The sequence below is a fragment of the Lynx rufus genome, unplaced genomic scaffold (genome assembly GCF_022079265.1).
Source record: "Lynx rufus isolate CCGP_SWC_20201006 ecotype Redwood Valley unplaced genomic scaffold, mLynRuf1.p SCAF_13, whole genome shotgun sequence".
In the NCBI taxonomy this organism is placed as follows: domain Eukaryota; kingdom Metazoa; phylum Chordata; class Mammalia; order Carnivora; family Felidae; genus Lynx; species Lynx rufus.
This window is the reverse complement of record NW_025814827.1, coordinates 33,740,640-33,766,896: the sequence shown is the minus strand read 5'-3', so window position 1 is coordinate 33,766,896 and position 26,257 is coordinate 33,740,640. Positions and strand designations below refer to the sequence as shown.

At 43.6% G+C, this 26,257-nt stretch overlaps 1 protein-coding gene and 1 pseudogene across 1 annotated transcript in view; one reads left to right on the top strand and one right to left on the bottom strand.

Moving 5' to 3' along the window:
• The window catches only part of DNAJC17 (DnaJ heat shock protein family (Hsp40) member C17), a 42,389-nt gene that overhangs the window by 6,294 nt on the left and 9,838 nt on the right, over nucleotides 1-26,257 (bottom strand). The window contains exons 2-8 of the mRNA XM_047075304.1: nucleotides 4,622-4,691; nucleotides 4,262-4,320; nucleotides 3,938-4,025; nucleotides 1,975-2,060; nucleotides 1,653-1,749; nucleotides 1,016-1,059; nucleotides 483-560 (exon numbers count right to left, since the gene is read on the bottom strand). Of these exons, the coding sequence (XP_046931260.1) occupies nucleotides 483-560; nucleotides 1,016-1,059; nucleotides 1,653-1,749; nucleotides 1,975-2,060; nucleotides 3,938-4,025; nucleotides 4,262-4,320; nucleotides 4,622-4,691 (522 nt within the window). The remainder of the gene's footprint in view (nucleotides 1-482; nucleotides 561-1,015; nucleotides 1,060-1,652; nucleotides 1,750-1,974; nucleotides 2,061-3,937; nucleotides 4,026-4,261; nucleotides 4,321-4,621; nucleotides 4,692-26,257) is intronic.
• LOC124509058 (uncharacterized) lies at nucleotides 6,962-7,120 on the top strand (annotated as a pseudogene).

Below are 26,257 nucleotides of genomic sequence, written 5' to 3'. Positions count from 1 at the left end.
AGGAGCAAGACAAGCCTGGGTTGCCCTGAGGCCTGCTGGGGCATTTTTGGCTGGGGGATAATGCTTTGTTGCTAAGTTCCCAGAGAGGGATGAGAGATGGGAAAGAAAGGATATTTTTGCCAGGATGAAGAAGGATAGCAAAGGAACCCTTAGCAAAGGGCTGAGAACTCAGACCGGCAGAGCTGCAAAGCAGCCTCAGGGACCAAAGGTGGAGAAGCGGACGGGGCTTCTGTGCAACCTGCCCACCTCATCTCTCCCCACACACTCAAGACGGCAAGGGCTAGAACTAGGTAGGGAAGGTGAGACCTAGGAGGGCATATGGCAACACAGGTGGCTGGGGAAAGCCTCTAGGCTGCTACATGGTCTGTGAGACAGAAAAAAAGGCTGCTAGAGATGTTAAGGGAGTTTTGGCCTGGAGATCCAGGGTTTGGGCTGAGATACAGATGGAGATGATGAGAAAGATGGAAGGCGGCAGGGCAGACCTTCTGGAAAAGCTGTAGGAGGACATCTCTGGAGTAGCTGCCTCTCGACTCATCTTCCTTCTTGCACTTCCATTTTAGCTGAAAGGATGGCAGTGGGCATCACCATTAAACTCTGACCTTGGCCTGAACAGTCCCAGCCCCACACCTGAGCTTTATAGTCTGAGCGACACCCTCATGGTCTTCCAGGCACTTGTAATCTAGGGAGCCCCCCATAAAGATGTGTTCCTCTTGAAAACGGACCTGCAGGGTGGCCTGCTCACCCACACAGCCACACGTCCAGACCTATAAGATGCTCTCCTTCCAAGGCTTCTGAGAAGGGCTGCCTGGCAACTGCCAGGGCTAAGAGCGGCCTTGTGTGGCAAGCTCGGAGAGGCCATTCAGATCCCCAGGTAGTGACAGGATGGAAGGAATGGGTAGTTGCGCTGGCTCCCAGAAACCCAGTGTCCCTGCTAGAACCCCCTGAGCCACTGGAAACATCTGTTCTTGCTGACAAGAGGTGGTATGAGGTGGCCCGTGGATCCCGCAGGGCTCACCTTTAGCTTGGGGGTTCCTCTGCCTTCAGGATTTTCTGCCTTTCCTAGAAAATTTGGGAAAATTAGCAAGGTAGAATAGGAGGGAACACAAAGTTCTCTAAAGGAGACACAGCCCAGAGTTTGAAGGGCTTGGGAAAGGGCACTCCTGACCAAAGGCATAGCTGGCCCGCCCTGGGGATGAGCCTGGTGGGGAAGGGAGAGGCAATCCCACCCCCATCCTGAAGAGCTGCCCCCTCCAGGGTGGTGCGCCCAGCTGCCTGCTATAGGCCATGATTAGCACTCTGCTAACGAAGGGCTCTCATCGCCTTGCAGAAGCATGAGGCAGAGGTAAAACCCCACAGTTCTACTGAAACAAAGTATCCAGAGCCTTTCCCCTACTGATCTCCTCCACAGTAGAGCCAGCCCTGCTTAGGACTAAGATAAACAAGGACAGGAGATCTCAGGGTGAGTGAAAAACAAATAGGCCCCAAAGAAGTGGTAGGAAGAAGGAATAGGTGGCGTATGTCTGAGTCAGGTGCCCCTAGGGTTCTGAGCAGCTGGAAGCCTCCACAGCAACTCCACCAAGCAGCCAGCGTGGCCGCTCTGGGCATTTGGAGCTGCCTCAGAGGAGAGGCGGGTGGGGGTGATGGATGCCTACCTCTCAACCTCTGCTCCCGTTCCTGGCGTATCTGCTCCTGGATCAGCCTCTGTTGTTCCTCCAGCTGCCGGGAACCCTCTTCTCGAAGGCGTTCGATCTGCAGAGCGGGGTTGGGGGAGTGACATTTCTGTGCAGATCCAATTCCAGTTTGGCTCACCTTGTGAAGGTCCCTGGGAGGCTCCACCTGCAAGCTAGGGCTCAGCAACCTGCGGGTTGGACAGATTACCCAGATCCACAGAAGAAGACAGCCACGACAGCCACCTAGGCTCACCCTCCTCCTTCTCCTGCAAATGGCTTTAGGCCAGCATGCCCGGAGGCTCACCTCCTGCTCTAGCGTCCTGGTGCTCCGGTTCTCCTCCTCCTCCTCACTGCCGTGGGCCTGGGCCTGCCGTTCCCGGGCCTCCAGGTCTAGGCACAAGAGTTGAGTGACCCAATGTCTGGTCTAAGCAGTGCTACATGGCCTCAGCCAACCCAAAGTCTCACACAGAATGAAACCATATAGTACCTCTGCCCCCTCCCTCCAAGCCCGTGTGCTCTCAAGTTAATCTTCATTGACAAAAGCCATAGTGTGGAAGAAGTATAGGTTCCAGCTGAGTGGCCGGGGTCTGGAAGAGTTAAATCAGCAGCTCGTGCTGACCAAGCTGGTTCTCTGATCAGTGAACAGGGTGTGGGTGGGTGCTTATGTCAGCAGCCCAGGGCCATGTGGCAGGGATGCCAAGGGTGGAGCTGCTGGCCTGTCCCTGTGGTTTGGCACAACAGCCTGACCTCGACCTTGGCGTTGATGCTTTTTCCACCACAGAGCTTGAGTCCCCACTGCCTCCTACACCTCCTTCTTAGTTCACATTTACCAAGCCTCACTTTGGACCAGACTATGGCAGTTCTACAGGGATGGCAGATTCTGTGTGAGGACATCACCCATGTCCTGGAGCCCTTCCTGCCTTCCAAGAGAAACCTGCTTGTGGCCCTATGCCAGGCTAGCTGCTGTGACAAACCCTCCTCTCAGGCCTGGGACCCACTGCTTTCTTCTCTGGGTACTATACTTACCTAGAATCTCCAGGGTTTTTTGTTTGTTTTTGATAAAAAGATGGATGTACTGAGATGGTATATATGAATATTAAATGTATGGATATCAAATAGGCAAGAAGAAGGGGAGAAAAATCAGGTAAAGACTGCCTACAACAATTTTTTTTTAATTAAAAAAATTTTTTTGATGTTTATTTATTTTTGAGAGAGAGAAAGAGAGCATAAGTGTGGGAGGGGCAGAGAGAGAGAGTGGGAGACACAGAATCCAAAGCAGGCTCCAGGCTCTGAGCTGTCAGCACAGAGCCCAACATGGGGCTTGAACTCACGAACTGTGAGATCATGACATGAGGCCAAAGTCAGACACTTAACTGACTTAGCCATCCAGGTGCCCCAGGACTGCCTGGAACAATCTTACTGCAGTGATGAAAATGTTCTAAAATTGATTTACAGGCACAGATGCGCCATTTGGTAAATTTCCTAAAAATCATTGAATTACACACTTGAAAGGGGTAGATGGGGGGCACCTGGGTGGCTCAGTGGGTTGGGTGTCTGACTTCAGTTCAGGTCAGGATCTCACTGCTCGTGAGTCCGAGCTCGGTGTGGGGCTCTGTGCTGACAGCTGGGAGCCTAGAGCCTGCTTCGGATTCTGTGTCTCCCTCTCTCTCTATCCTTTCCCTGCTCATACTGTCTCTCTCTGCCTCTCAAAAAATAAATAAATGCTAAAAAAAAAATTAAAAAAAAAATGGGTAGATGGTATGATGATGGTATGATATTCAAAACACACCATAATAAAGCTATTAAAAAAAAATGCCTGGACCTATTTGGATCCTTCTGAGAGGACTCCTCAGAGTGAAAGCTCTGTGCAGAAGTGAGGCTGGGGTGAATCAAAAGATCCAGGACAGCATCCTGAATAAGAACAAGACTTTACTCATACTGCGTGGGTTTAAATCTCAGATCCAGCAAGTTCTCATCCTTTTGGTGCCTTAGCTTCTTTGTCTATTAAAAAAATGGGTTTAGTAATACCCACTTCCTTAGATAATTAAAGGAGGCTGTAAAGCATTGGTCACAATGCTAGCTAGTAGTAAATCTAGTCACTGTTGTCATTCCTAAGAGTATCCTTCAGGACCCACCCTGGCAGCAGGGTTCTGCCTAGAGCTGGAGCCAAAAAGCTCTGAGGTACAGCTCCAGGAAGAAAAGTGAGGGGGCTGCATGAAAATGGCCCAGGGAAACCACAGGCCACCCAGTACCACAAAGTCACCTACCAAGCTTCACTTTCTTTCTTCTCTCATCAAGTTTCTGGGTTCTCTCTGCTGCCTGCTTCTTGGCTTTCCTGACCTTGTCATACGCAGCCTGGCAGGAGAAAGGAACACCGAGGAGCAGTCAGCTGAAGGACAAGCACAGAGTATAGCCATCTTCCCGGACCTGCTATGTAGCCCTGGAGCTGTCGGGAGGCAGCCTGGTGACCAGACCTCCAGGCTGGGGCGGCAGGGCCCGTGCTGCATGGCGGAGTATAGGCGACTGAGGCTCAAGTGCCACAGTGGTCTCTAACCACGGGAGACAGTTCAAATAGAGGAGGATGAGCTTACCCTGGCTGCAGCATCGGTCAGTACCTCCAAGGCCTGAGAAAGCTGGTGGAAGAGCTCAGCTACAAATATGGGTCAAAAAAGAGAGGAGAAAAAGGAAGTCAGGCTTGATATGGTGTGCTCTCTCGAAAAAGCACCTCAAAGAAGCCACACGCTGGCAGGAAGGCCGACATCCACAGATGACGGACCAACCGGGAAGGGTGAGTGTACAGACAACTGACCAGACTCCCTCCCCTTGCATGCAAAGTGCAGGCCTGGGGCTGTGCACGTCACACTCCACAGCAGTTACTCGGGAGTGGAGACCGGGAGGACGCCATGCCCAGGTGAGCAGGTCTCACCTCCCCACGTGTAGGACAGTCTCACCTGCTCTGGGATTATCTGGATTTTTGTCTGGGTGGCAGGAGAGCGCCTTCTGCCTATATGCCTTCTTCACCTGGAAGAGTCAGAAGACGTGGTTATTCACTCTCTCACCCCAGGTGGGCAAGAAAATCTCACCAAAGCAATAAAGAAATCCAGGGAGTATTCCCCATGGCTAAAAGAAAGGCTGCTGGCCCCCACACTGCTTCTCCTCCACCCGAGGAGATTTGCACTGGATGAGGCGAAGGCCATGGAGGGAGCCAGCTGCAGCCTTGCAGCAGAGAAGCTGGGCCTACTTTCTACTGAGCACCAGTCTCACCACACAGGATGTAAAAGGGCTCCTGACAGGGGCAGGTTTCTCTACAGCCACCTGGAAATAGGCACTCACATATTCTTTGTAGGCATGTAAACTGGGGCGCCCTTTCTGAAAGAAAATTTAGCCGTCAAGTTTTAAAATGTATTTGCCCATGGGGTGCCTGGGTGGCTCAGTCAGTTAAGCTTCCAACTCTTGGTTTCTGCTCAGGTCATGATGTCATGGTTCATGGGTTCAAGCCTTGCAGTGGGTTCCATGCTGGCAGCGCAAAACCTACTTGAGATTCTCTGTTTCCCTCTCTCTCTGCCCCTTCCCTGCTTGAGTGCTCTCTCTCACACACACACATAAAATAAATAAACATTTAAGAAATAAATAGAGGTGCCTGGGTGGCTCAGTTGGTTGAGTGACTGAGCATCTGACTTTGGCTCAGGTCATGATTTCACAGCTTGTGAGTTCAAGCCCCACATCAGGTTCTGTGCAAACTGCGTGGAGGCTGCTTGGGATTCTCTCTCTCCCCAGCCCCTCTCTGCCCCTCCCCTGCTCGCACTTTCTGTCTCTCTCAAAATAACTAAATAAACTTAAAAAAAAAAGGGGAATAAAAAATAAATAAACTTAAAAAAATAAAATGTATTTGCCCTTTGATCACTCTTAGGAATTTGGACTTATACAGGTATGCCAAAGCAAATATACAAAGATGTCCACTGCAGCAATGTTTATATTAGCAACCACTGGAACCAACCAAAACCTCCATCAACAGGGAGACCCATTTAAAAAATTATGATAGACAGAAGTCTATACATGCCAACTAGAAAGATCTTCAAGTCCACATCTCAAGAAGAAAAACTGTAACTATGTATGGTGACAGATGTTAACTAGATTTTTTGTGGTGATTGTTTTGCAATATATACAAATATCAAATCATTATTTTGTACCCCTGAAACTAAGACAATGTTATATGTCAATATATCTCAAGAAAAAAAAAAAAAAAAAAAAAAAAGATCTTCAAGGTATAGTGTATGAAAAAAACAAGACTTAGAGCAGTATATAATATGATCACTTTGGTATTCAAAATAAACAAATAATGGGGTACATGGGTGGCTCAGTTGGTTAAGTGTCCAACTCTTGATTTTGGCTCAAGTCATGATCTCATGGTTCATGGGTTCAAACACTGCATTGGGCTCTGCACTGACAGTGGGGAGTCCGCTTTGGATTCTCTTTCTCTCCCCCTCACTCTGCCCTACCCTTTCCCCAACTCACATGCGTGTGCACTCTCTCTCTCAAAATAAATAAACTCTAAAAATTAACAGATGAGGGGCGCCTGGGTGGCGCAGTCGGTTAAGCGTCCGACTTCAGCCAGGTCACGATCTCGCGGTCCGTGAGTTCGAGCCCCGCGTCAGGCTCTGGGCTGATGGCTCGGAACCTGGAGCCTGTTCCCGATTCTGTGTCTCCCTCTCTCTCTGCCCCTCCCCCGTTCATGCTCTGTCTCTCTCTGTCCCAAAAATAAATAAACGTTGAAAAAAAATTTAAAAAAAAAAAATTAACAGATGAAAGAACTATAAATAGAGATATTTGGACATGTGCATAGCCTTTGAAACTTATGAGGAAAAGAAGTTTCTTATCATATAAAACCTAACAGGGGTTTCCTTTGGAGAGAGGTTAAAGATGGAGGAGGAAGAAACATTTACTTCTTTTTTTTTTTTTTAAGTTATTTATTTATTTTTGAGGGAGAGAGAGAATCAGCATAGAGCCTGACACAGGGCTCAATCTCACAAACTAAGATCATGACCCGAGCCGAAATCAAGAGTAGGATGCTTAACCAACTAAGCCACCCAGGTGCCCCAACCTCTTTTTTTTTTTTTTTTTAAGTAATCTCTATGCCCAACATGGGGCTTGAACTCACAACTTCGAGATCAAGAGTCCCATGCTCTTCCGACAGAGCCTGCTAGGTGCCCCCATTTACTTCTCATACTTTTCTGTAGTTCAAATTTTCAAACCTTAAACTGGTCTTATTTTATTATCATTTTTTTATTGTCAGCTTTGTGCAGTGGCGGTATCGTAGCCAATGAGGTTTATCCGAGGCACAATTATTGCTAATTGGAAACTTTTTATTGTCAACAGAGGTTATCTTGGTGGGGAGGTTATGGTCTATCTTTAGTTTTTATCTTGTAGCTCTCTGAATTAAAAAGAAAAAAAGTATTACTTCTAATGTAAGTAAAAATAAACACAGCTACCAAGATTCTCTATCATATATTACCCACTCAGCTATTTTAAGGAAAATAGAGCACAAATCCCAGAATCAGCCTCTGCTTCCTGAGGCCCTGTGCTCACTTGTGCTTGCACACCTTACCTGCCATTCAAACCTGCAAGGAGGAGCCTCTGGACCCAGAACTTCTGCAAGCAGCTAAGCAGACTGGCTTTCTAGGCTTCTCAGAGGAAACCATAAATACTTCTACCCAAAGTTGCTAAATAAGGACCTTGAGAGGCACGCAGCCAGCACCACCAAGGGAGGGCATATGGACAGGTGCCTCACTCTACTACCACCTCTAGGGCCAAGGAGGGCGGGCAGCCGCCTAGCCCAGGACCTCTGGGATGTGCTGCCATCTCCTGGGCTAGGGCCGGCACTACGCCCTCACCGCCAGGGCGACCAAGCCCATCAGGCTCTAGCAGGGCTCTCCTGGTTCAGCCCAGCAAACAGAATCCACTCCCACCCAGGACAGGCCTGGAGCAGCGAGGGTGTAGATGTGCCTCCCTACATCCCCACCTTCCTAATCGTCCATCCGTGCTCACCTGCCACACCTGCTTGCCTCAACAACCCAATCGAGCCTTTCACCATTAAAATTTACAACAGGGGCGCCTGGGTGGCTTAGTTAAGCGTCTGACGGACTCAGGTCATGATCTTTCGGTTTAAGAGTTCGAGCCCCGCGTAGGGCTCTGTGCTCACAGCTCAGAGCCTGGAGCCTGCTTTGGATTCTGTGTCTCCCTCTCTCTCTGCCCCTCCCCTGCTCACACTCTGTCTCTCTCTTTCTCTCTCTCAAAAATAAATAAACATTTAAAAAAAATTTTTTTAATTACAACAAAATCTAGCTGTTTCCACTATTAAAAAATTAATAATAAGAGGTGATCGTTTTATATACAGTTTTACATTTGAAACATCATCTTTACTTTTTCAGTCCCTTATCATTAGTCTTTTCTCCCTTTCTTTTGCCTCTTCTATTGTGCCCCAGCCTCATTTCTTATTTAAAACTAAGCCTTTATTATGTATTCTTTATGTTTTAGGGTCCTCTATGTGTTGTTTTTCCTTCAATAAGTAAAACAATACAAAAAATATATAAAGAGAAAGCCAAAAATCTAATGTTCTTTCCCCACCTCCCCTGCCCTCTCTTCACAGTTCCGATGTTAACTGGATGGTGGGTAGGCTTTTAAAGCTTCCTCCTTAATTATGCCAACAAATGTGAGTCTTCTGGGTTTGGTTTCTGTCTCTCTACCCCTCCTCTCTCTGTCTGAGATGGGTGAAAGGCAGAGGCAGGGAGAAGAGAGTGTCTGTCACCTCAATGTGAAAGCTGCCTGCTCTCAGAATGCACTTCTTCAGGACCAGGATTAGGGGTGTGGCTTACCAATGTCTGGGCATTCTGTCGAAGATGTTCTTTTATATTGTGGGGCTCTTTAAAAGTATTATATGTTCATTTTTGTAAATCTGGAAGAGACAGTAAAAAGGAGAGGCAAGAAGGATCAGTAAGAAAGAAAGATAAAAGAGCATGGGGAAGCCTGGGTGGTAGTGTATTCTTCATTTTCTTTCTTTTTTTTTTTTTTGAGAGAATGCTTTATGGATTTTATTATAAAGGAATGATATTAAGTACTGCTTTGTGTTTTAGAATTCATTTTGGATGTTCTACATCAGAAAACTGGGGGTTTTTACCAAACTGACTTTATAGTCCACGTGCTTGTGAGACCTGAATTGTGTTTAAGTGTTTATTTTAAGTGAATCATGTCTCAATTTGTACTTAAGCACTATTCTTTTTTTCACAGCTGAATATTTGCAGTTATGTTTCATGTGGGGCATTCTACTGCAAAACCATAAAAAACAGGACACATAAACAAACAAAAAAACAAAACTTATTTTTTTACTTAAATAGGGAAACAAATTGTTCAAACAAAAAATTAATTATATAATAACAGGAAATGAATCTAATACATTAATTTGCTTCTTCACCAATTCTCTTTCCAGAATGTGTCCCTTTGACAAATATCAACAAGAGTCTCATCAGATTTTTTTTGAAGTAACAGTATAACTAGACCTAGTATAACAGTATAACAGTATAACTAGACCAGTATAACTAGGAGGTTACCTCTCCCCTCATCTGCATGGAGCCCATCTTACCCCCACCCTTCCAGCTCCATATTCCTAACATCTACAACTAAACACAACTGCCTTAATCAAACTGACGTATCCTGGACATCCCACTCTCTCAAGGCCTGGACTGGCCCTCAATTTCCAAAACAACCTTTAAAGGTATAAGGGGCTGACCATTCTATATTTTACGATCCTATAGGAAAAAGTTAACAGTCTCATGCACTGGCTAGATATTAGCATTATATCAGGCTGGTTATTCATTTCCAAGGAGGGATATCTAATGGTAGGAGGAGAGCTCTCTGAGAGCCCTTCAGTACAGCACTGAATCTATCCCACCTCCTGGGTCCACTGATAGAATATCTAGGAATAAACAGGCTGAGCTGGAGTTGGGGATATAGAGAAAAATCAGGTATTTCTTGGACACTGAAGAGGAAGGACAGTATTTAGCAAGGATGATGGCTGTGAAAACAATGAGCTACATTATTGTGTGTGATGCCGTTAAAAGTGGTCCATGAGAATGGAAACCCAGAAATAAATCCACAATTACACGGTCAATTAATCTTTGACAAAGGAGGAATGAATATGCAATGGAAAAAGACAATCTCTTCAACAAATGGATAGCCACATGTAAAAGAATGAAATTGGACCACTTTCTTTCACTATACCCAAAAATGACTCAAAATGGATTAAAGACCCAAATGTGAGACCTGAAATCATAAATATCCTTGAAGAGAAAATCCTTGAAGGCAATAATTTCTCGGACACTGGCCATAGGAACATTTTTCTAGATATGTCTCTTGAGGCAATGGAAATAAAGCAAAAATAAACTATGGCAACTACATCAAAATAAAAAGCTTCTACACAGTGAAGGAAACAATAAAACTAAAAGGCAAACTATTGAATGGGAGAAGATATTTGCAAATGACATATCCAGTAAAGGGTTAGTATCCAAAATACATAAAGAGCTTCTAAAACTCAACACTCAACAAACAAATATTCCAATTAAAAAATGGGCAGAAGATGGGGTGCCTGTGTGGCTCAGTCAGTTGAGTGTCCAACTTTGGCTCAGGTCACGATCTCAAGGTTTGTGAGTTTGAGCACCCCCCTTCCCCCCCCCGCTCCCCCCGTCAGGCTCTGTGCTGACAGCTCAGAGCCTGGAGCCTGCTTCAGATTCTGGCTCCCTCTCTCTCTCTGACCCTCCCCTGCTTGTGCTCTGCCTCTCTCTCTCTCAAAAATAAACACTAAAAAAAAAAAAAAAAAAAAAAAAAGGGCAGAAGACACGAACAGACATTTCTCCAAAGAAGACATCCAGATGGTCAACAGACACATGAAAAGATACTCAACATCACTCACCATCAGGGAAATTCAAATCAAAACTACAATAAGCTATCACCTCACACCTGTCAGAATGGCTAAAATCAAAAACACAAAAAACAGGAGCACCTGGCTGGCTCAGTCTGTACAGCCTGCAACTCTTGATCTCGGCGTCATGAGTCCAAGCCCCACCTTGGGCATGGAACGCACTTAAAAAACAAAACGAAAACAAACAAACAAAACCCCAAGAAACAACAAGTGTTGATGAGGATGTGGATAAAAATGTGGAATGCAAATTGGTGCAGCCATTGGAGTGTCTTCAAAAAAATTAAAAATAGAACAACCCTACAGTCTAGGAATCCCACTACTGGGTATTTACCCCCAAAATACAAAAACACTAATTCAAAGGGATACATGCATTGCTATGTTTATTGCAGCATTATCTACACTAGCCAAACTATGGAAGCAGCTCAAGTATCCATCAACTGATGAAAGGATAAAGATGTCATATATAATATATAATGGAATATTTTTCCAGCTGTAAAGAAGAATGAAATCTTGCCATTTGCAACAACAAGGATAGAGCTAGTGAGTATAATGTTGAGTGAAATAAGTCAGTCAGAGAAGACAAATACCATATGATTTCATTCATACATGGGATTTAAGAAACAAAACAAACAAACAAAGAAAAAAAATGAGCAAAGGAAAAGAGGAAGACAAAACAAGAAACAAACTCTTAACTATAGAGAACAAACTGATGGTTACCAGAGGGGAGGTAGGTGGGGGGGGTGGGGGGGATGGGGAAAATAGGGGAGGGGGATTAAAGAGTACATTTATCATGATGAAATAAAATAAAATAATTTTAAAAAGGGGTGCCTGGGTGGCTCAGTTGATTGAGCATCTGACTCTTGATTTCAGCTCAGGTCATGATCCCAGGGTCATGGGACCAAGCCCCACATCGGGCTCTGCCCTGAGCATGCAGCCTACTTGGGATTCTCTCTCTCTCTCTCTCTCTCTCTCTCTCTCTCTCTCTCTCTCCCTCTACCCCTCTCCCCCCACCCCACACACACTCTCTCTCTCTAAAATAAAGAAAAAAAACAAAAAAAAAAAGGAAAATGGAAACATAGAGAAGGGAGTGACTAATTTTAGCTCTGCAAGCTTCTTAGAGAAGGCAATATCTGGGCTGGGTCTGAAAGGTGAGTAGTTCTGTGAGCAGAGAGCTGGAAAGGACATTCAAGACAGAGGGTGTGAAAGAATTTGACTTCTCTTAGAGCCTCAGGACAGCTTACAGGAGAAATATAAGGGTTCTGCTGTGGGGGCACCTGGCTCAGTCAGTAAAGCATGCAACTCTTGATCTTGGAGTTGTGGGTTTGAGCCCCACGTTGGGTGTGGAGATTACTGAAAAATAAAATTTAGCCCTGGGTGGCTCAGTTGGTTGAGTGTACGACTTCAGCTCAGGTCATGATCTCACGCTTCATGAGTTCAAGTTCCACATTAGGCTCTGTGCTGACAGCTCAGAGCCTGGAGCCTGCTTCAGATTCTGTGTCTCCCTCTCTCTTGCCCCCTCCCCTGCTCACACTCTGTCTCTCAAAAATGAATAAATGTTAAAAATAAACAAACAAACAAAATTTTTAAAAATTGCTTTAATGAGGTAAAGGTCCTGAGAACAGAAAAGGACATGAAAAAAGAGACATGGTTGCAATAAAGCACAGAAATAAAAATAACTGTTTTTGTCAAAGGATATTTTGGGTTTTAAAAAACTTTAACCAGGGGGGCGCCTGGGTGGCGCAGTCGGTTAAGCGTCCGACTTCAGCCAGGTCACGAGCTCGCGGTCCGTGAGTTCGAGCCCCGCATCTGGCTCTGGGCTGATGGCTCAGAGCCTGGAGCCTGGAGCCTGTTCTCCCTCTCTCTCTGCCCCTCCCCCGTTCATGCTCTGTCTCTCTCTGTCCCAAAAATAAATAAACGTTGAAAAAAAAAAATTTTTTTAAAAAAACTTTAACCAGGGGTGCCTGGCTGGCTCAGTCAGTGGAATATGCAACTCTTGACCTCCAGGTTGTGGGTTCAAGCCCCACATTAGGTGTAGATTGTTCAAAAATGAAATCTTAAAAGAAAAAAAACAAAAACAAAAAACTTCAACCAAAGAAAAGTAATGAAAGAAGAGTAGGAAAAGAACAAATTCATACAAACAGGTTTTAATGCACAGACCTGGGATGAAGAAATGTTGGGGAATGAGAACACACATATAAGCAAAGAAATGCCCACTGGGCCAAGAAACAAAGTTTGAAGAATGATAAAGTTACTCAGTTACTGAAAATATAAGAAAGTTATGTGATTCATAGAACAGAGAGTAGAAGGGAAAACTCCACTGTGTGTCTGAGCAGAGCCAGATGTGTTGAGTCTGCTGAGTTCAAGGGTAGTGAACCTCTATCAAGGATGAATGACTGAGGAGGTTTTGCGGATCTCCAAGCCCAAAGAATTTAAACCTCGACATTCTCTAACAGCTATGGAAGTATATCATAAAAAGCACAAAAGCAAGATTAATGGAACATATAAGACTGGCCATGAAACAAACACTAATAAATGTAAAAATTCAACATATAGTAAAAAGTATTATTAAGACATATAATACTGAGTGAAGAAAAAGTTAAATCTTCATCTCAAACCATATACCAAAATAACTCCAAATAGATCAAAGCACTAAATAAAACAAAACACTAAATAAAAAAAACAAAAAACAAAACTAAAAGAACCTAAAAGAAAGGAAATGATAAGACTATTAATCTGCCTGTGGGACTGGGAAGAAATTCCTAAGCATTAAAGCAAGGGAAGAAAACACATGCGTGCATGCACAGAATGAATAAATTTACAATGACAAAAATTTAAATGACTCTCAGTTAAAAATCAGAGACAAAATTGATACGGAAATGAAAACTAAGGGAAGTATTTGCATGAAATATGACAGATAACACAATGCTTACTACCTAAAGAACTCATATGAGAAAAAAAAACAGAATAAACCACAATAGAGAAAAAAACATGAAGAGATAATGCATAGAATAGAAACAGTTAATAACATGAAAAATATTCATCCTCACACACAAAGATTAAGTCCTTTTCAAAATTCAAAAATTTAAGTCCTATCAATTGACAACAAGCAAAAAAAGGATGGCATTTAATAATGTTGGTGGCTTTGTGGTGAATATGTAAATCGACCTGATGACTCTGGAAAGCAATCTGGCCCTGTATATCAGGAGGCTATAAAAAGTGCAGACCTTTTGATCCAGCAAGCCCTCTACTAAAAGTCTGTCTACAGAAATATTTAGAAATTCATTCAATATTTATAAAAAGTGGTATTCACTTATAGCATTTATATTAGAGAAAGTCAGAAATTGTTTACATTCCAAAACAACAACAGCAGTAGCTGGCACTTATATAATGCTTACTGCGTGGCAAGCTGTGTCTGAAGTGCTTTACATATAATAACTTATTTAGCCCTTAAAACACCTCTATGAAGTAGAAATTATTATAAGCCACATTTTACACATGAGAAAACTATGACATAATGAGGGATAATTATGATACTGAAAATCCATTCAATGAAAAAGCATGCAATTATTATTACAGAGAGTAACCAAACACCATAGGAAAAATGTGGCCCCCAGCCCACCTCTGCCACCAAGGACCATAGAGGAAGTCTAGACTTCTCCCCTTGCCACCTGTAACAAACCACCTCAAACCTTCACGAGGTTGATGTCAGAAAAGGCCAAGTGGGGAGCTCACCCTCAGCAGATGAAAATATAAAAATATTCCTGGGGTGCGTGGGTGGCTCAGTTGGTTGAGCATCTGACTTCAGGTCAGGTCATAATCTCACTGCTCATGGGTTCGAGCCCCGTGTTGGGCTCTATGCTGACAGCTCAGAGCCTGGAGCCTGTTTCGGATTCTGTGTCCCTCTCTCTCTGCCCTTCCCCCCATTCACGCTCTGTCTGTCTCTCTCTCTCAAAAATAAATAAAAATTTAAAAGTTTTTTGAAGAAAAAAGAAAAACAAAAATATTCCTGAAGGGGCACCTGGGTGGCTCAGTCAGGTGAGCATCCGACTCTTGATTTTGGCTTAAGTCATGATCCCACAGTGCTGGGAATGAGCCCCATGCTGGGCTCTGCACTGGGCATGGAGCCTGCTTGAGATTCTCTCTCCCCCTCTGCCCCTCTCCCTTGCTCACCTGCATACTCTAACTAAAAACCAAAAATAAAATAAAATGTTAGGGGCTACTGGGTGCCTCAGTCAGTTAAGCTTCTGACTCTTGGGTCTCAGCTCAGGTCAAGATCTCACGGTTCATGGGTTCAAGCCGCATGTCAGGCTCTGCACTGGTGGTGTGGAGCCTGCTTGTGATTCTCTCTCTCCCTGTCTCTGTACCTCCCCTGCTCACTCCCACTCTCCCTAAATAAATAAATAAACATCAAAAAAATAAAAATAAAATGTTAAAAAAATATATATATGAGAGAGATTATAGCTGATATTTACTTTTTATAATGAGCCTGTATTACTTGTCAAATCAAGAAAAACACTGTTTAAAAAACCAGACAGGTCTAAACACTCCAGTCAAAAAATAGAGTGGCCGAATGGATAAAAAACAAGACCCATCTATATGCTACCTGCAAGAGACTCATTTCAGAGGTAAGGACACGCACACACACACTGGAAGTAAAAGGATGGAAAAAGATATTCCCTACAAATAGCCAAAAAAAAGCTGAGGTGGCTATACTTATGACAAAATAGACTTTAAGATAAAGATTGTAATAAGAGGCAATGGTCTTTATACAATGCTAAAGGAGTCAATCCATCAAGAGGATATAATATTTGTAAATATACTATACCCAACATAGGAGCATATATATATATACACACACACATACCTAAAGGGAGAAATAGACAACAATATAATAATAGTAGGGGACTTTAATACTCCACTTTCATCAATGGTCAAAATAGATCATCCAGACAGAAAATCAATACGGAAATATTAGCCTTAAACTGCACATTAGACCAGAGGAACTTAACAGACATATGTAGAACATTCCATCCAAAAGCAAGAGAATGTACACTCTTCTCAAGCACACACAGAACATTCTCCAAGACAGATCATATATTAGGTCAAAAATAAGGTTTTTTTTTCAATTTATTTATTTATTTTCACACAGAGAAAGAGAGAAAGAGAAAGAGGGCAAGTGGGAGAAGGGCAGAGAGAGAGGGAGACAGAAGGAGAGAGAGAATCCTCCTCACTCAAAGCTCAGAGCCTGACTGAGAGCTTGAACTCCTGAACCATGAGATCATGACCTGAACCAAAATCAAGAGTTGTACGCTTAGTCAACTGAGCTAACCAGGTGCCCCCAAAATAAGTCTTAATACATTTCAAAAGACTGAAATCATATCAAGTATCTTTTCTGACCACAGCGGTATAAAACTAGAAATCAATTACAGGAAGAAAACTGGAAAACTCACAAATATGAGGAGATTAATCAACCACACTATTGAACAACCAATGGGTAAAAGGAGAAATCTAGGAGAAATTAAAAAAAACTACCTTGAGATAAATGACAGTAGAAATATAATATATCAAAACTAATGGAACACAGCAAAAGCAGTTCTAAGAAGGAACCTCATAGTGATAAGCACCTACTTTAAGAAACAAGAAACTCGGGGCGCCTGGGTGGCGCAGTCGGTTAAGCGTCCGACTTCAGCCAGGTCACGATCTCGCGGTCCGTGAGTTCGAGCCCCGCGTCGGGCTCTGGGCTGATGGCTCAGAGCCTGGAGCCTGTTTCCGATTCTGTGTCTCCCTCTCTCTGCCCCTCCCCCGTTCATGCTCTGTCTCTCTCTGTCCCAAAAATAAATAAACGTTGAAAAAAAAAAAAAAAAAAAAAGAAACAAGAAACTCTAGGGGCGCCTGGGTGGCGCAGTTGGTTAAGCGTCCGACTTCAGCCAGGTCACGATCTCGCGGTCCGTGAGTTCGAGCCCCGCGTCAGGCTCTGGGCTGATGGCTCAGAGCCTGGAGCCTGTTTCAGATTCTGTGTCTCCCTCTCTCTCTGCCCCTCCCCCCGTTCATGCTCTGTCTCTCTCTGTCTCAAAAATAAATAAACGTTAAAAAAAAAAAATTAAAAAAGAAACAAGAAACTCTAAAGATTCCACCAAAACTGCTAGACCTAATAAATGAATTCAGTAAAGCTGCAGGACACAAAATCAATATACAAAAATTTGTTGTATTTCTATACTCTAATAATGAACTACCAGAAAGAGAAATTAAGAAAACAATTCCATTTACAATTGCATCAAAAAGAATAAAATGCCTAGGAATAAATTTAACCAAAGAGGTGAAAGACCTGTACACTAAATATAAGACACTGATAAAAGAAAACTGAAGACAACACAAATAAATGGAAAGATATTCTGTGCTTATGGATTAGAAGAATTAATATTATTAAAATGTCTTTACTACCCAAAGCAATCTACAGATACAGTGCTATCCCTATCAAAATTCCAAAGGCATTTTTCATGGAAATAGAAAAAATAAACCTAAAATTTGTATAGAATCACAAAAGACCCCAAATAGCCAAAGCAATATTTATTTATTTTTTTTCCATTTCATTTTATTTTATTTTTTTTATTTTTTCCAATATATGAAATTTATTGTCAAATTGGTTTCCATACAACACCCAGTGCTCATCCCAAAAGGTGCCCTCCTCAATACCCATCACCCACCCTCCCCTCCCTCCCACCCCCCATCAACCCTCAGTTTGTTCTCAGTTTTTAACAGTCTCTTATGCTTTGGCTCTCTCCCACTCTAACCTCTTTTTTTTTTTTTTTCCCTTCCCCTCCCCCATGAGTTTCTGTTAAGTTTCTCAGGATCCACATAAGAGTGAAACCATATGGTATCTGTCTTTCTCTGTATGGCTTATTTCACTTAGCATCACACTCTCCAGTTCCATCCACGTGCCAAAGCAACATTTAAAAGGAAGAACAAAGCTGGAGGCATCACACTTCCTGATTTCAAACTATATTACAAAGGTATAGTAATCAAAACAGTATGGTATTAGCATAAAAACAGACACATAAATCAAGGAAATGGAAGACGAGAGAGCCCACAAATTAACCCATGCATATATGGTAAATGAATTTACAACAGAGGAGCTAAGAATAAATAGTGGGGGAAAAGGCAGTCTCTTCAATAAATGGTGTTGGAAAAACCGTACAGCAACATACAAAAGAATGAAACTGGACTCCTACCTTACACCATACACAAAATACCAACTCAAAATGGATTAAAGACTTAAATGTAAGACCTGAAACCATAAAACTCCTAGAAGAAAACATAGGCAGTAAGTTCCTTGACATCAGTCTTGGGCATGATTTTTTGGATTTGGCACCAAAAGCAAAAATAAATAAGTGGTACTATATCAAACTAAAAATCTTCTGCACAGCAAAGGAGACCATCCACAAAATGGAAAGGCAACCTACAGAATGGAAGAAAGTACTGGTAAATCATATATCTGATAAGGGATTAATATTCAAAATATGAAAAAAAAACCTCATATAAGTCAATAGCAAAAAACCCCAAGCAATCTGATTTTTTTCATGGGCAGAGGATGTGAAGAGACATTTTTCCAAAGAAGACATACAGATGGCCAAAAGGTAAATAAAAAGGTGCTCAACATCACCAATCAGGGGAATGCAAATCAAAACCACAATGATAGTACCACAAGATAGCACCTCACACCTGTTAGAATGGCTGTTCTCAAAAAGACTAGAAATAACAAGTGTTGGCAAGGGTGTGGAGAAAAGGGAACCCTCATGCACTGGTGGTAGGAATGTAAATTGGTGCAGCTACTGTGGAAGACAGTATGGAGATTCCTCACAAAATTAAAAATAGAACTATCATATGATATAGCGATCCTGCTTCTAGGTATTTATTCAAAGGAAACAAAACACTAACTGGATAAGATATCTGCACCCCCATGTTCACTGCAGCATTATTTACAATAGCCAAGACATGGAAGCAACCTGATAGATGGACAAAGACGTGCTGGACACACACACACACACAAAGGAATATTATTTAGCCATTAAAAAAAGGAAAGTTTGCCATTTGTGACACATGCATTGACCTTGAGGGCATCGTGCTAAGTGAGATGAGTCAGACAGAAAGACAAATACCATATGATCTCATTTATATGTGGAATCTAAAAAAAAAATTAAAAAACAAAACAAAAACAAAACTCATAGATAAAGAGAACAGACTGGTGGTTGCCAGAAGTGGTGGGGGGGGGGGGGTGAAATGTGTGAAGGGGGTCAAAAGGTGCAAACTCCCAGTTATAAAATAAGTCATGGGAATGTAATGTATAGTGTGCTGCTAGATTTAATAATACTATATTGTATATTTGAAAGTTACTAAGTAGATCTGAAAAGTTCTTATCACAAGAAAAAAATGTGTAACTATGTGTGGTGACAGACTTATGTTAACTAGACTTATTGTGGTGTGCATTTTACAATGTACACAATGTATTGAGTCATTATGTTAATAATACAATGTTATGGGGCACTTGAGTGGTTCAGCTGACTGAGTATCCCCAACTCTTGATTTCAGCATAGGTCATGATTCCAGGGTTGTGGAATGGAGTCCTGCATTGGTGGGCTTGGCACTGAGCATGGAGCCTGCATGGGATTCTCTCTCTCTCTCTCTCTCTCTCTCTCTCTCTCTCTCTCTCTCTCCCCCCCCACTCCCGGCCTCTGCCCCTCTCCCCCTCTGACATACTCTCTCTCTCTAATAATGATTATACTAAAATCTTATGTCAATTATATCTCAATCTTGAAAAACAGGGATGGTGACCCCTGGGTGGCTCAGTCGGTTAAGTGTCTGACTCTTAGTCTGTGCTGGCAGCGCAGAACCTACTTGGGACCCTCTCTCTCCACCTCTCTCTGCCCCTCCCCTGCTCAGGTGTGCACTCTCTCTCTCTCTCAAAATCAAGGTGCGCCTGGGTGGCACAGTTGGTTAAAGGTCCCACTTCAGCTCAGGTCATGATCTCACTGTCTGCAGGTTCAAGCCCCAAGTTGGGCTCTGTGTTGACAGCTCAGAGCCTAGAGCCTGTTAGGAATTCTGTGTCTCCCTCTCTGTCTGCCCCTCCCCCACTCACACTCTGTTTTTCAAAAATAAATAAACATTAAAAAAAATTTAAATTCCAAAATTAATAAACTTAAAAAAAAGAATTGTTAAAAAAAAAACCCAGAGATATTCAGTTTCCCTCTACTATTCTAAGCTGGAAGACAGCATGGTTCACTGAAAGAGAGAAAGTTTTGGAATCTAACAGATGTATTTTTATTTTATTTTAATTTTTTATTTTTTATTAAACAAATTTTTTTAACATTTATTTATTATTGAGAGACAGAGCGTGAGCATGGGAGGGGCCAAGAGAGGGGGAGACACAGAATCTGAAGCAGGCTCCAGGCTCTGAGCTGTCAGCAAAGAGCCAGAAGCAGGACTTGAACTCAGAAACCAAGAGATCAAGATGTGAGCCGAAGTTGGACGCTTAACTGACTGAGCTACCCAGGTGCCCCTATTTATTTTAATTTTTTTAATATTTATTTTGAGAGATAGAGCATGCACGCATGTGCCGAGAGGGAGAGAGAGAATCCCAAGCAGGCTCCACGCTTTCACGGTAGAGCCTGATGCAGGGCTTGATCTTACAACCCTGGAATCATGACCTGAGCCGAAATCAAGAGTTGGACATTCAACCAACTGAGCAATCCGGGACCCCTATTTTTTTTTTTTATTTTAGAGAGAGAGAGAGAGAGTGCTCGAGTGAGAGAGAGGGGCAGAGGGAGAGAGAGAGAGAGAGAGAGAGAGAGAGAAAGAAAGAAAGAAAGAAAGAGAAAGAAAGAGAATGTCAAGCAGGCTGTCAGGGTAGAGCCCTAGGTGGGGCCCGATCCCACGACCCTGGGATCATAACCTGTGCTGAAATCAAGAGATGGACATTCAAACGACTAAGCCACCTTGGCACCCCTAACAGATGTGTTTTTAAATTTTGAATCTTCTGCATACTACCAGCACGACTTTGGACAAATTACTGAATCTCACTCAGCCTTAGCTTCTTCAACTACAATGTGAGGAAAGAATCCCCTACACACAGGATAGTTGTGAGGATTAAAGAAAATAATCCATGTGAAGTCCCTGACAAAAACTAGGCACTCAATATAAGTCCCAAACCTCTTGCCTATCCACTTCCAGGAGGGAGGTAAACTGTGTGACACCAGCTGAGGATGATGCCAACCTGACAGCAACTCCAGGGATGGGCATGGGTTCACACTGGGCCCAGGTCAGCCCAGTTAGAATTCTTGAGACGGAGAGGGCTGATTTCAAGTCTGCTGGGGCTGTAGTTCTAAAATGTAATCCTTGGTTAGCTCCCAGGGGCTCTGAAATACTCTCATTCAAAGAGCAGAGGGAATGGGGCGCCTGGGTGGCGCAGTCGGTTAAGCGTCCGACTTCAGCCAGGTCACGATCTCGCGGTCCGTGAGTTTGAGCCCCGCGTCAGGCTCTGGGCTGATGGCTCAGAGCCTGGAGCCTGTTTCCGATTCTGTGTCTCCCTCTCTCTCTGCCCCTCCCCTGTTCATGCTCTGTCTCTCTCTGTCCCCCAAAAAATAAATAAACGTTGAAAAAAAAATTAAAAAAAAAAAAACAAAAAAAACCCCAAAGAGCAGAGGGAAGGGTAGGGAGCTTGAGATCTTCTAAGAGTGGCCATGAACTAAAACTCAGGTGGCCTAAGAATGCTGGTGAAGTGTGTCTGTCTTGATTAACTAGTTATTACTATTTTTAGCTGTTACACCTGCCGTGGGCAGGGCCCATTCCTGGGTTTTAGCTTGGAAGGCCAGTTTTGTCTTTGAACCAGTTGGCCTGGAGTTTGGTGTTTTGTGCTACAAACTGGATCGCCAGCTTTGTCCAGCCCTCCTGAAGTGACTGCTGCCTAAAGAATTTCTCATCATGTAAACACAACTCTCTTGAAGCAGGCCTTTGAAAAAGCTTCTGGTATCAATATTGTTTACTATGAAATAATGCTGCCTTATTAGCAGCTCAAGAGGCTGGATTCAGGGCAAAAAGATGGATGCAAAATATGTTCTATAACTATGATAAAGGTGGGAAGGAAGGGGGACTTTCAGAATAGAGAAGTAGAGACCCTACTTGTAATGGTATGGGATAAAGCTAAGGACTGTCTAATCCCAGGCACCGGGGATGGCAGCTCCTCCATGAAACTTGAGTCTGCAGGTGCTAGATCAGTCAGGCAGGATTGAAGTTGCCTCAGAAAGTTGCCAAAGGCTACTAGATTGTCTTAACACTTGCAGCTTTCTTTCTTTACCTGTGGATTTCCCCTAAATCCTCTGGTCTCCCTAGCACTTGGCAACATTCATTTGCATTTCCTGAGACTTCACAGAGAGGAGGAGCCGGGTGACAGTAGAGTAGCTTCCCACCCAATGTCCCCTGCACAGACCATGGTTTTTCAGAGGACCAGGCTGTCTCCAAAGCCCAGCCCCGGAAAGACAAAGATCTCAGAGGAATAGAAGCTCCATAAGGACTTAAAATTCCAATTTGCCGAGGTGTGGTCTTTCTAACTTGTTGCTGCCTACCCCTTCCCCTTCTCCATCCTAGGACACTACTGGAATTTAGTCTGACTTCCACATCTCAGGATTGTCATCCAGAACATAAACTACTGAACAGCGTAACACCTTCAGGCACTACTGAAGGCAAAGAGTCAGGCTTTTCCTAAGCTTCCCTAGGTGGCGAAGATCTTTTAAAAAAAAAAAAAAATTTTTTTAATGTTTTATTTATTCTTGAGGGAGAGAGAGACAGAGCATGAGCAGGGACGGGGCACAGAGAGAGGGAGACACAGAATCCGAAGCAGGCTCCAGGCTCTGAGCCATCAGCCCAGAGCCCGACGCAGGGCTTGAACTCATGAACCATGAGATCATGACCTGAGCCGAAGTCGGATGCTCAACCGACTGAGGCGAAGATCTTAAATCTTACTCTTTCTATACTTTTTCTGTCTCTTCCCTAGTCACTCTCTACTAGTCTGTGCCATATGCCAGCACTTCCTTGGAAGTGCTTCTAATCTGCTGTTTCTTTTCTGGTATGGTCTGGAAAAACAGATAAACTGTTTTGGTTCTTTTAAAATAACTTTACAATTTTTAAAATTAATTATTTAAAAATGAATTTAAGGAATTAATTAAATTTTAATTAAATTAAAAAAATTTAAATCTTTTAACTGTTATATAATTGTGCCTCAAATGAGAGCCCACAGGTATAGGAAAGTATGGGGGTTCCCCTTACAAATAAAGGGAATGTGCTTTATGGGGCAGGGAGTTTTGCTTATGCCCAGGGCCCAGAACAGTGCTCTGAACAGTGCCTGGCACTTAATCTTAGTAGGTACACAATAAGTACCTATTGAATGAAAGGGGCTCACGTTCACTTGTTCTCAACCAAAACATATTCAGAAAGTCTCAACTATGTCTACTTCAGGCCCAGTGAAGAGTAGAAGTGAGCACTGTCCTGACCCTAGGAGACCTTATTTCGCAATCTTCCCTTCTACTTGCTAATGCCGTCTCTTGAGAAACCAAGTCTGGAAAAGAGAAAAAATCACTAGGGCAGACCGTCAGAAGAACCATGATGGGAACTAAATGTTATCCCCCAGAGCCCACATCACAGAGGAGAAGGATGAATCATGAATTAGCAGCCACCCAGCCCTTCCTGGAGGCCCCATAACTGGTTCTGCCACTTGTAGCAACCTAAGTCCAGAGCAGGGGAGTGGGTTGGGAAGTGGGTCTCCAACCATCTCCACTGGGCTTTGTGCCAGCCACGCAGCAGGGCCTCTGACAATTCACCTGCCTCCAATTTCACCTCTTGAGGGAAACGGCATCCTGACTCACTCAAAAAAGGCAAGGCGCTAAGGGGTCCCATAAATATAAAACAGTCATCATTAACTTAAAAGAAAGGTGCCCTACAAAGAAGAGATCATTATTTTTTTAAAGGCTGCTGTCCTTATGATAAAACTTGGGACCAAGTAAGTAAGTGGTACAGGTAATTAAGCCCAGTTCTCAAAAGCCAGACTCATAGGTCAGACTCAGATAGAGGACAGATAAGGAGACCACTCTGTGTGACAACAGGTACTAAACCTTGCCAGTGAATCAGCTAGAAAACCATTATCAGGCCTGGTTCCAGGAATGGGAACAGTCCATAATCACAGCCCAGACACTCATTTAATTTCTCCCCAAGCCTGGGGGAGGCAGACATCTCATCCCCACGCCAGCTAGAACACCAGAGGTTATGTGACTGCCTCATGTCACAGGCAGAAAGTAAACCACAGAGCTCAGGGTACTTATGCAGAAGCTCCTCTTGCCTGACATATTGGTCATTTTCATTCCCGACAGCCTCTGGCCCACACTGCAACAGCAGTGCAGAGAAATCCCTAAATGCCTGGTCATTACAAAAACCACACAGCTCCTAAGACTCAGTACAAGCAGGTGCCAGCCAGCCCCCAGACCGGTCCCCTCAGCTCAATGTTTCCAGATGTGGGCCTGCTGTTGGTACTGAGACGATACCGGGAGAACTTGGACCTCACACCAACATCTTTCTCAGGTTGCTTGCTAACCATGGCCCAAGGCCCCAGACTCGGTGACCTATACAGCCTGGAACAACTGGGACTGTACACAGAACTTGACCTGCTTCCCCCCAAATGTTGCCCGTATGCACCCTTTGGATCTGGGTCCTTGGACCATCCTTGAGGTCACTCCTATCCCTCAGGCTCTCACCTCTGGGTCCCCCTCCTTCCTTTACCCCTCTCAGCACCACCTCCTGGGCCTAACCCCAGCGCTACCATTCTTAGCCTACTTTCCCAAACCAGCTACCCCAAGGAGCCCTGTCTACAGCCCCACTGCCTCCCTCCCATCCTTACCCTAAGCATCCCTGTATCAGGCTCAGACTCCAAAATCTTTGCCCATCTTCTTGCCTCAGGCAGCAGATTCCCACCCCTCACATCTACCAGATATTTTGAGTCTGACTGCCCCTCACTTCTCCCCCCTGCCTACTGCCACCCTCAACCCCTGCAGACTTGGGTCCCCAGTCCCAAAGCATTCTCTCTGCCCCATCTCTGCCATCTCTCAGGGTACAGAACTTCTCTCTGGGCCTTGGTACTTCCTGCATCTTACTTATTTCCTTTTTGCCTGTAACACAGTGGTTTCCTGTAAAAACAAATTTATATTAGTAAAAAGAAGTGAGTCCATTTAAAGAAAAATAATAATAACTAGATAACAGCAGTCAGGAACAGCAAAAATTGGGAAAGCAACTATTCAAATGGAGAATACTTGCTTTTTTGCTTTTTTTGTTATTTTAAAATTTTATTAAAAAAAATTTTTTTTACATGTATTTATTTTTGAGAAACAGAGTGAGACAAAGCATGCGTGGGGGAGGGACAGAGAGAGAAGGAGACACAGAATCTGAAACACGCTCCAGGCTCTGAGCAAGCAGTCAGCACAGAGCCTGATGCAGGGCTCGAACCCATGAACTGTGAGATCATGACCTGAGCCGAAGTTGGACGTTCAACTGACTGAGCCACCCAGGCGCCCCTTAAGATTTTATATTTAAGTAATCTCTACACCCAAAGTGGGGCTAGAACTTACAACCCTGAGATCAAGAGTCACATGCTCTTCTGACTGAGCCAGCCAGGCACCCCTGGATGGAGAATAGTTTGAATGTTGCTTTAGCTGAAATGGAAACTGCACTGTGATAGTTTCAACATACATTTTAATGCATTTCCTCAAGCTGTCTAGATCAGCTTAATACCTGTCGGGTTCACCCAGGTCTGGCAGCTTTACTCAGAATCAAAGCTCTGTCTGTGTCACAGTTGGAGTCATGAGGCTCTCTGGGGCCCACAGACCTGTCTCTTGTTGCCCTAATTGCGCCTGCAGTGTGGGTCATGGAAAAAGCTCTGAAATAAAAGTAGAAAATTCGGGTTTGGGCAAGCACTCTGCATTTATTAGCCACCTTATGTTGGGCAAATCAATTAAACTCTTGAGTCTTAAATCTTCTCATCTATAAATTGGACCTAATATTCCTTGCCTATCTCATAGGCCTGTCTTGAAGATCACATCAAATGAGATAATTTATGTGAAAGCACTTTGGTGTCATATAAATGTAAGGTATTATCTTAAACGCTAATGAATAACCTGCAGCTTACAAACACAAATGAATCATTGCTTTTGACTTAACAGGCAGCCAAGTAACTTCAAAAATCCAGAGCTCCAGACAATAAAACCCAGGAATGAGTTAACCATCAGAGGGATGCAGATAGGGCTGAGGCCTGGCTCCCAGAGCCACCCAGTGCTAGTCAGGCCCTTGGTGAATGAAGGACAGTCATCTAGAGAAACCAGACTTGTGCCCAACCTTGAGTCTTCAAGTAAGACACTCTAGGAAAGGCTCCTGTGACAGTGAATTGAATCAGGCACACCTCACATTCAGAAATGGCTCCCAGATGTCCATAAAATCAAGTCCAACCACTATAGCACCTAGAGGTCCAAAGATACCACATTTTTCAGATTCATCTCCTGTCATATCTTCAACATACCCAAGGCAATGT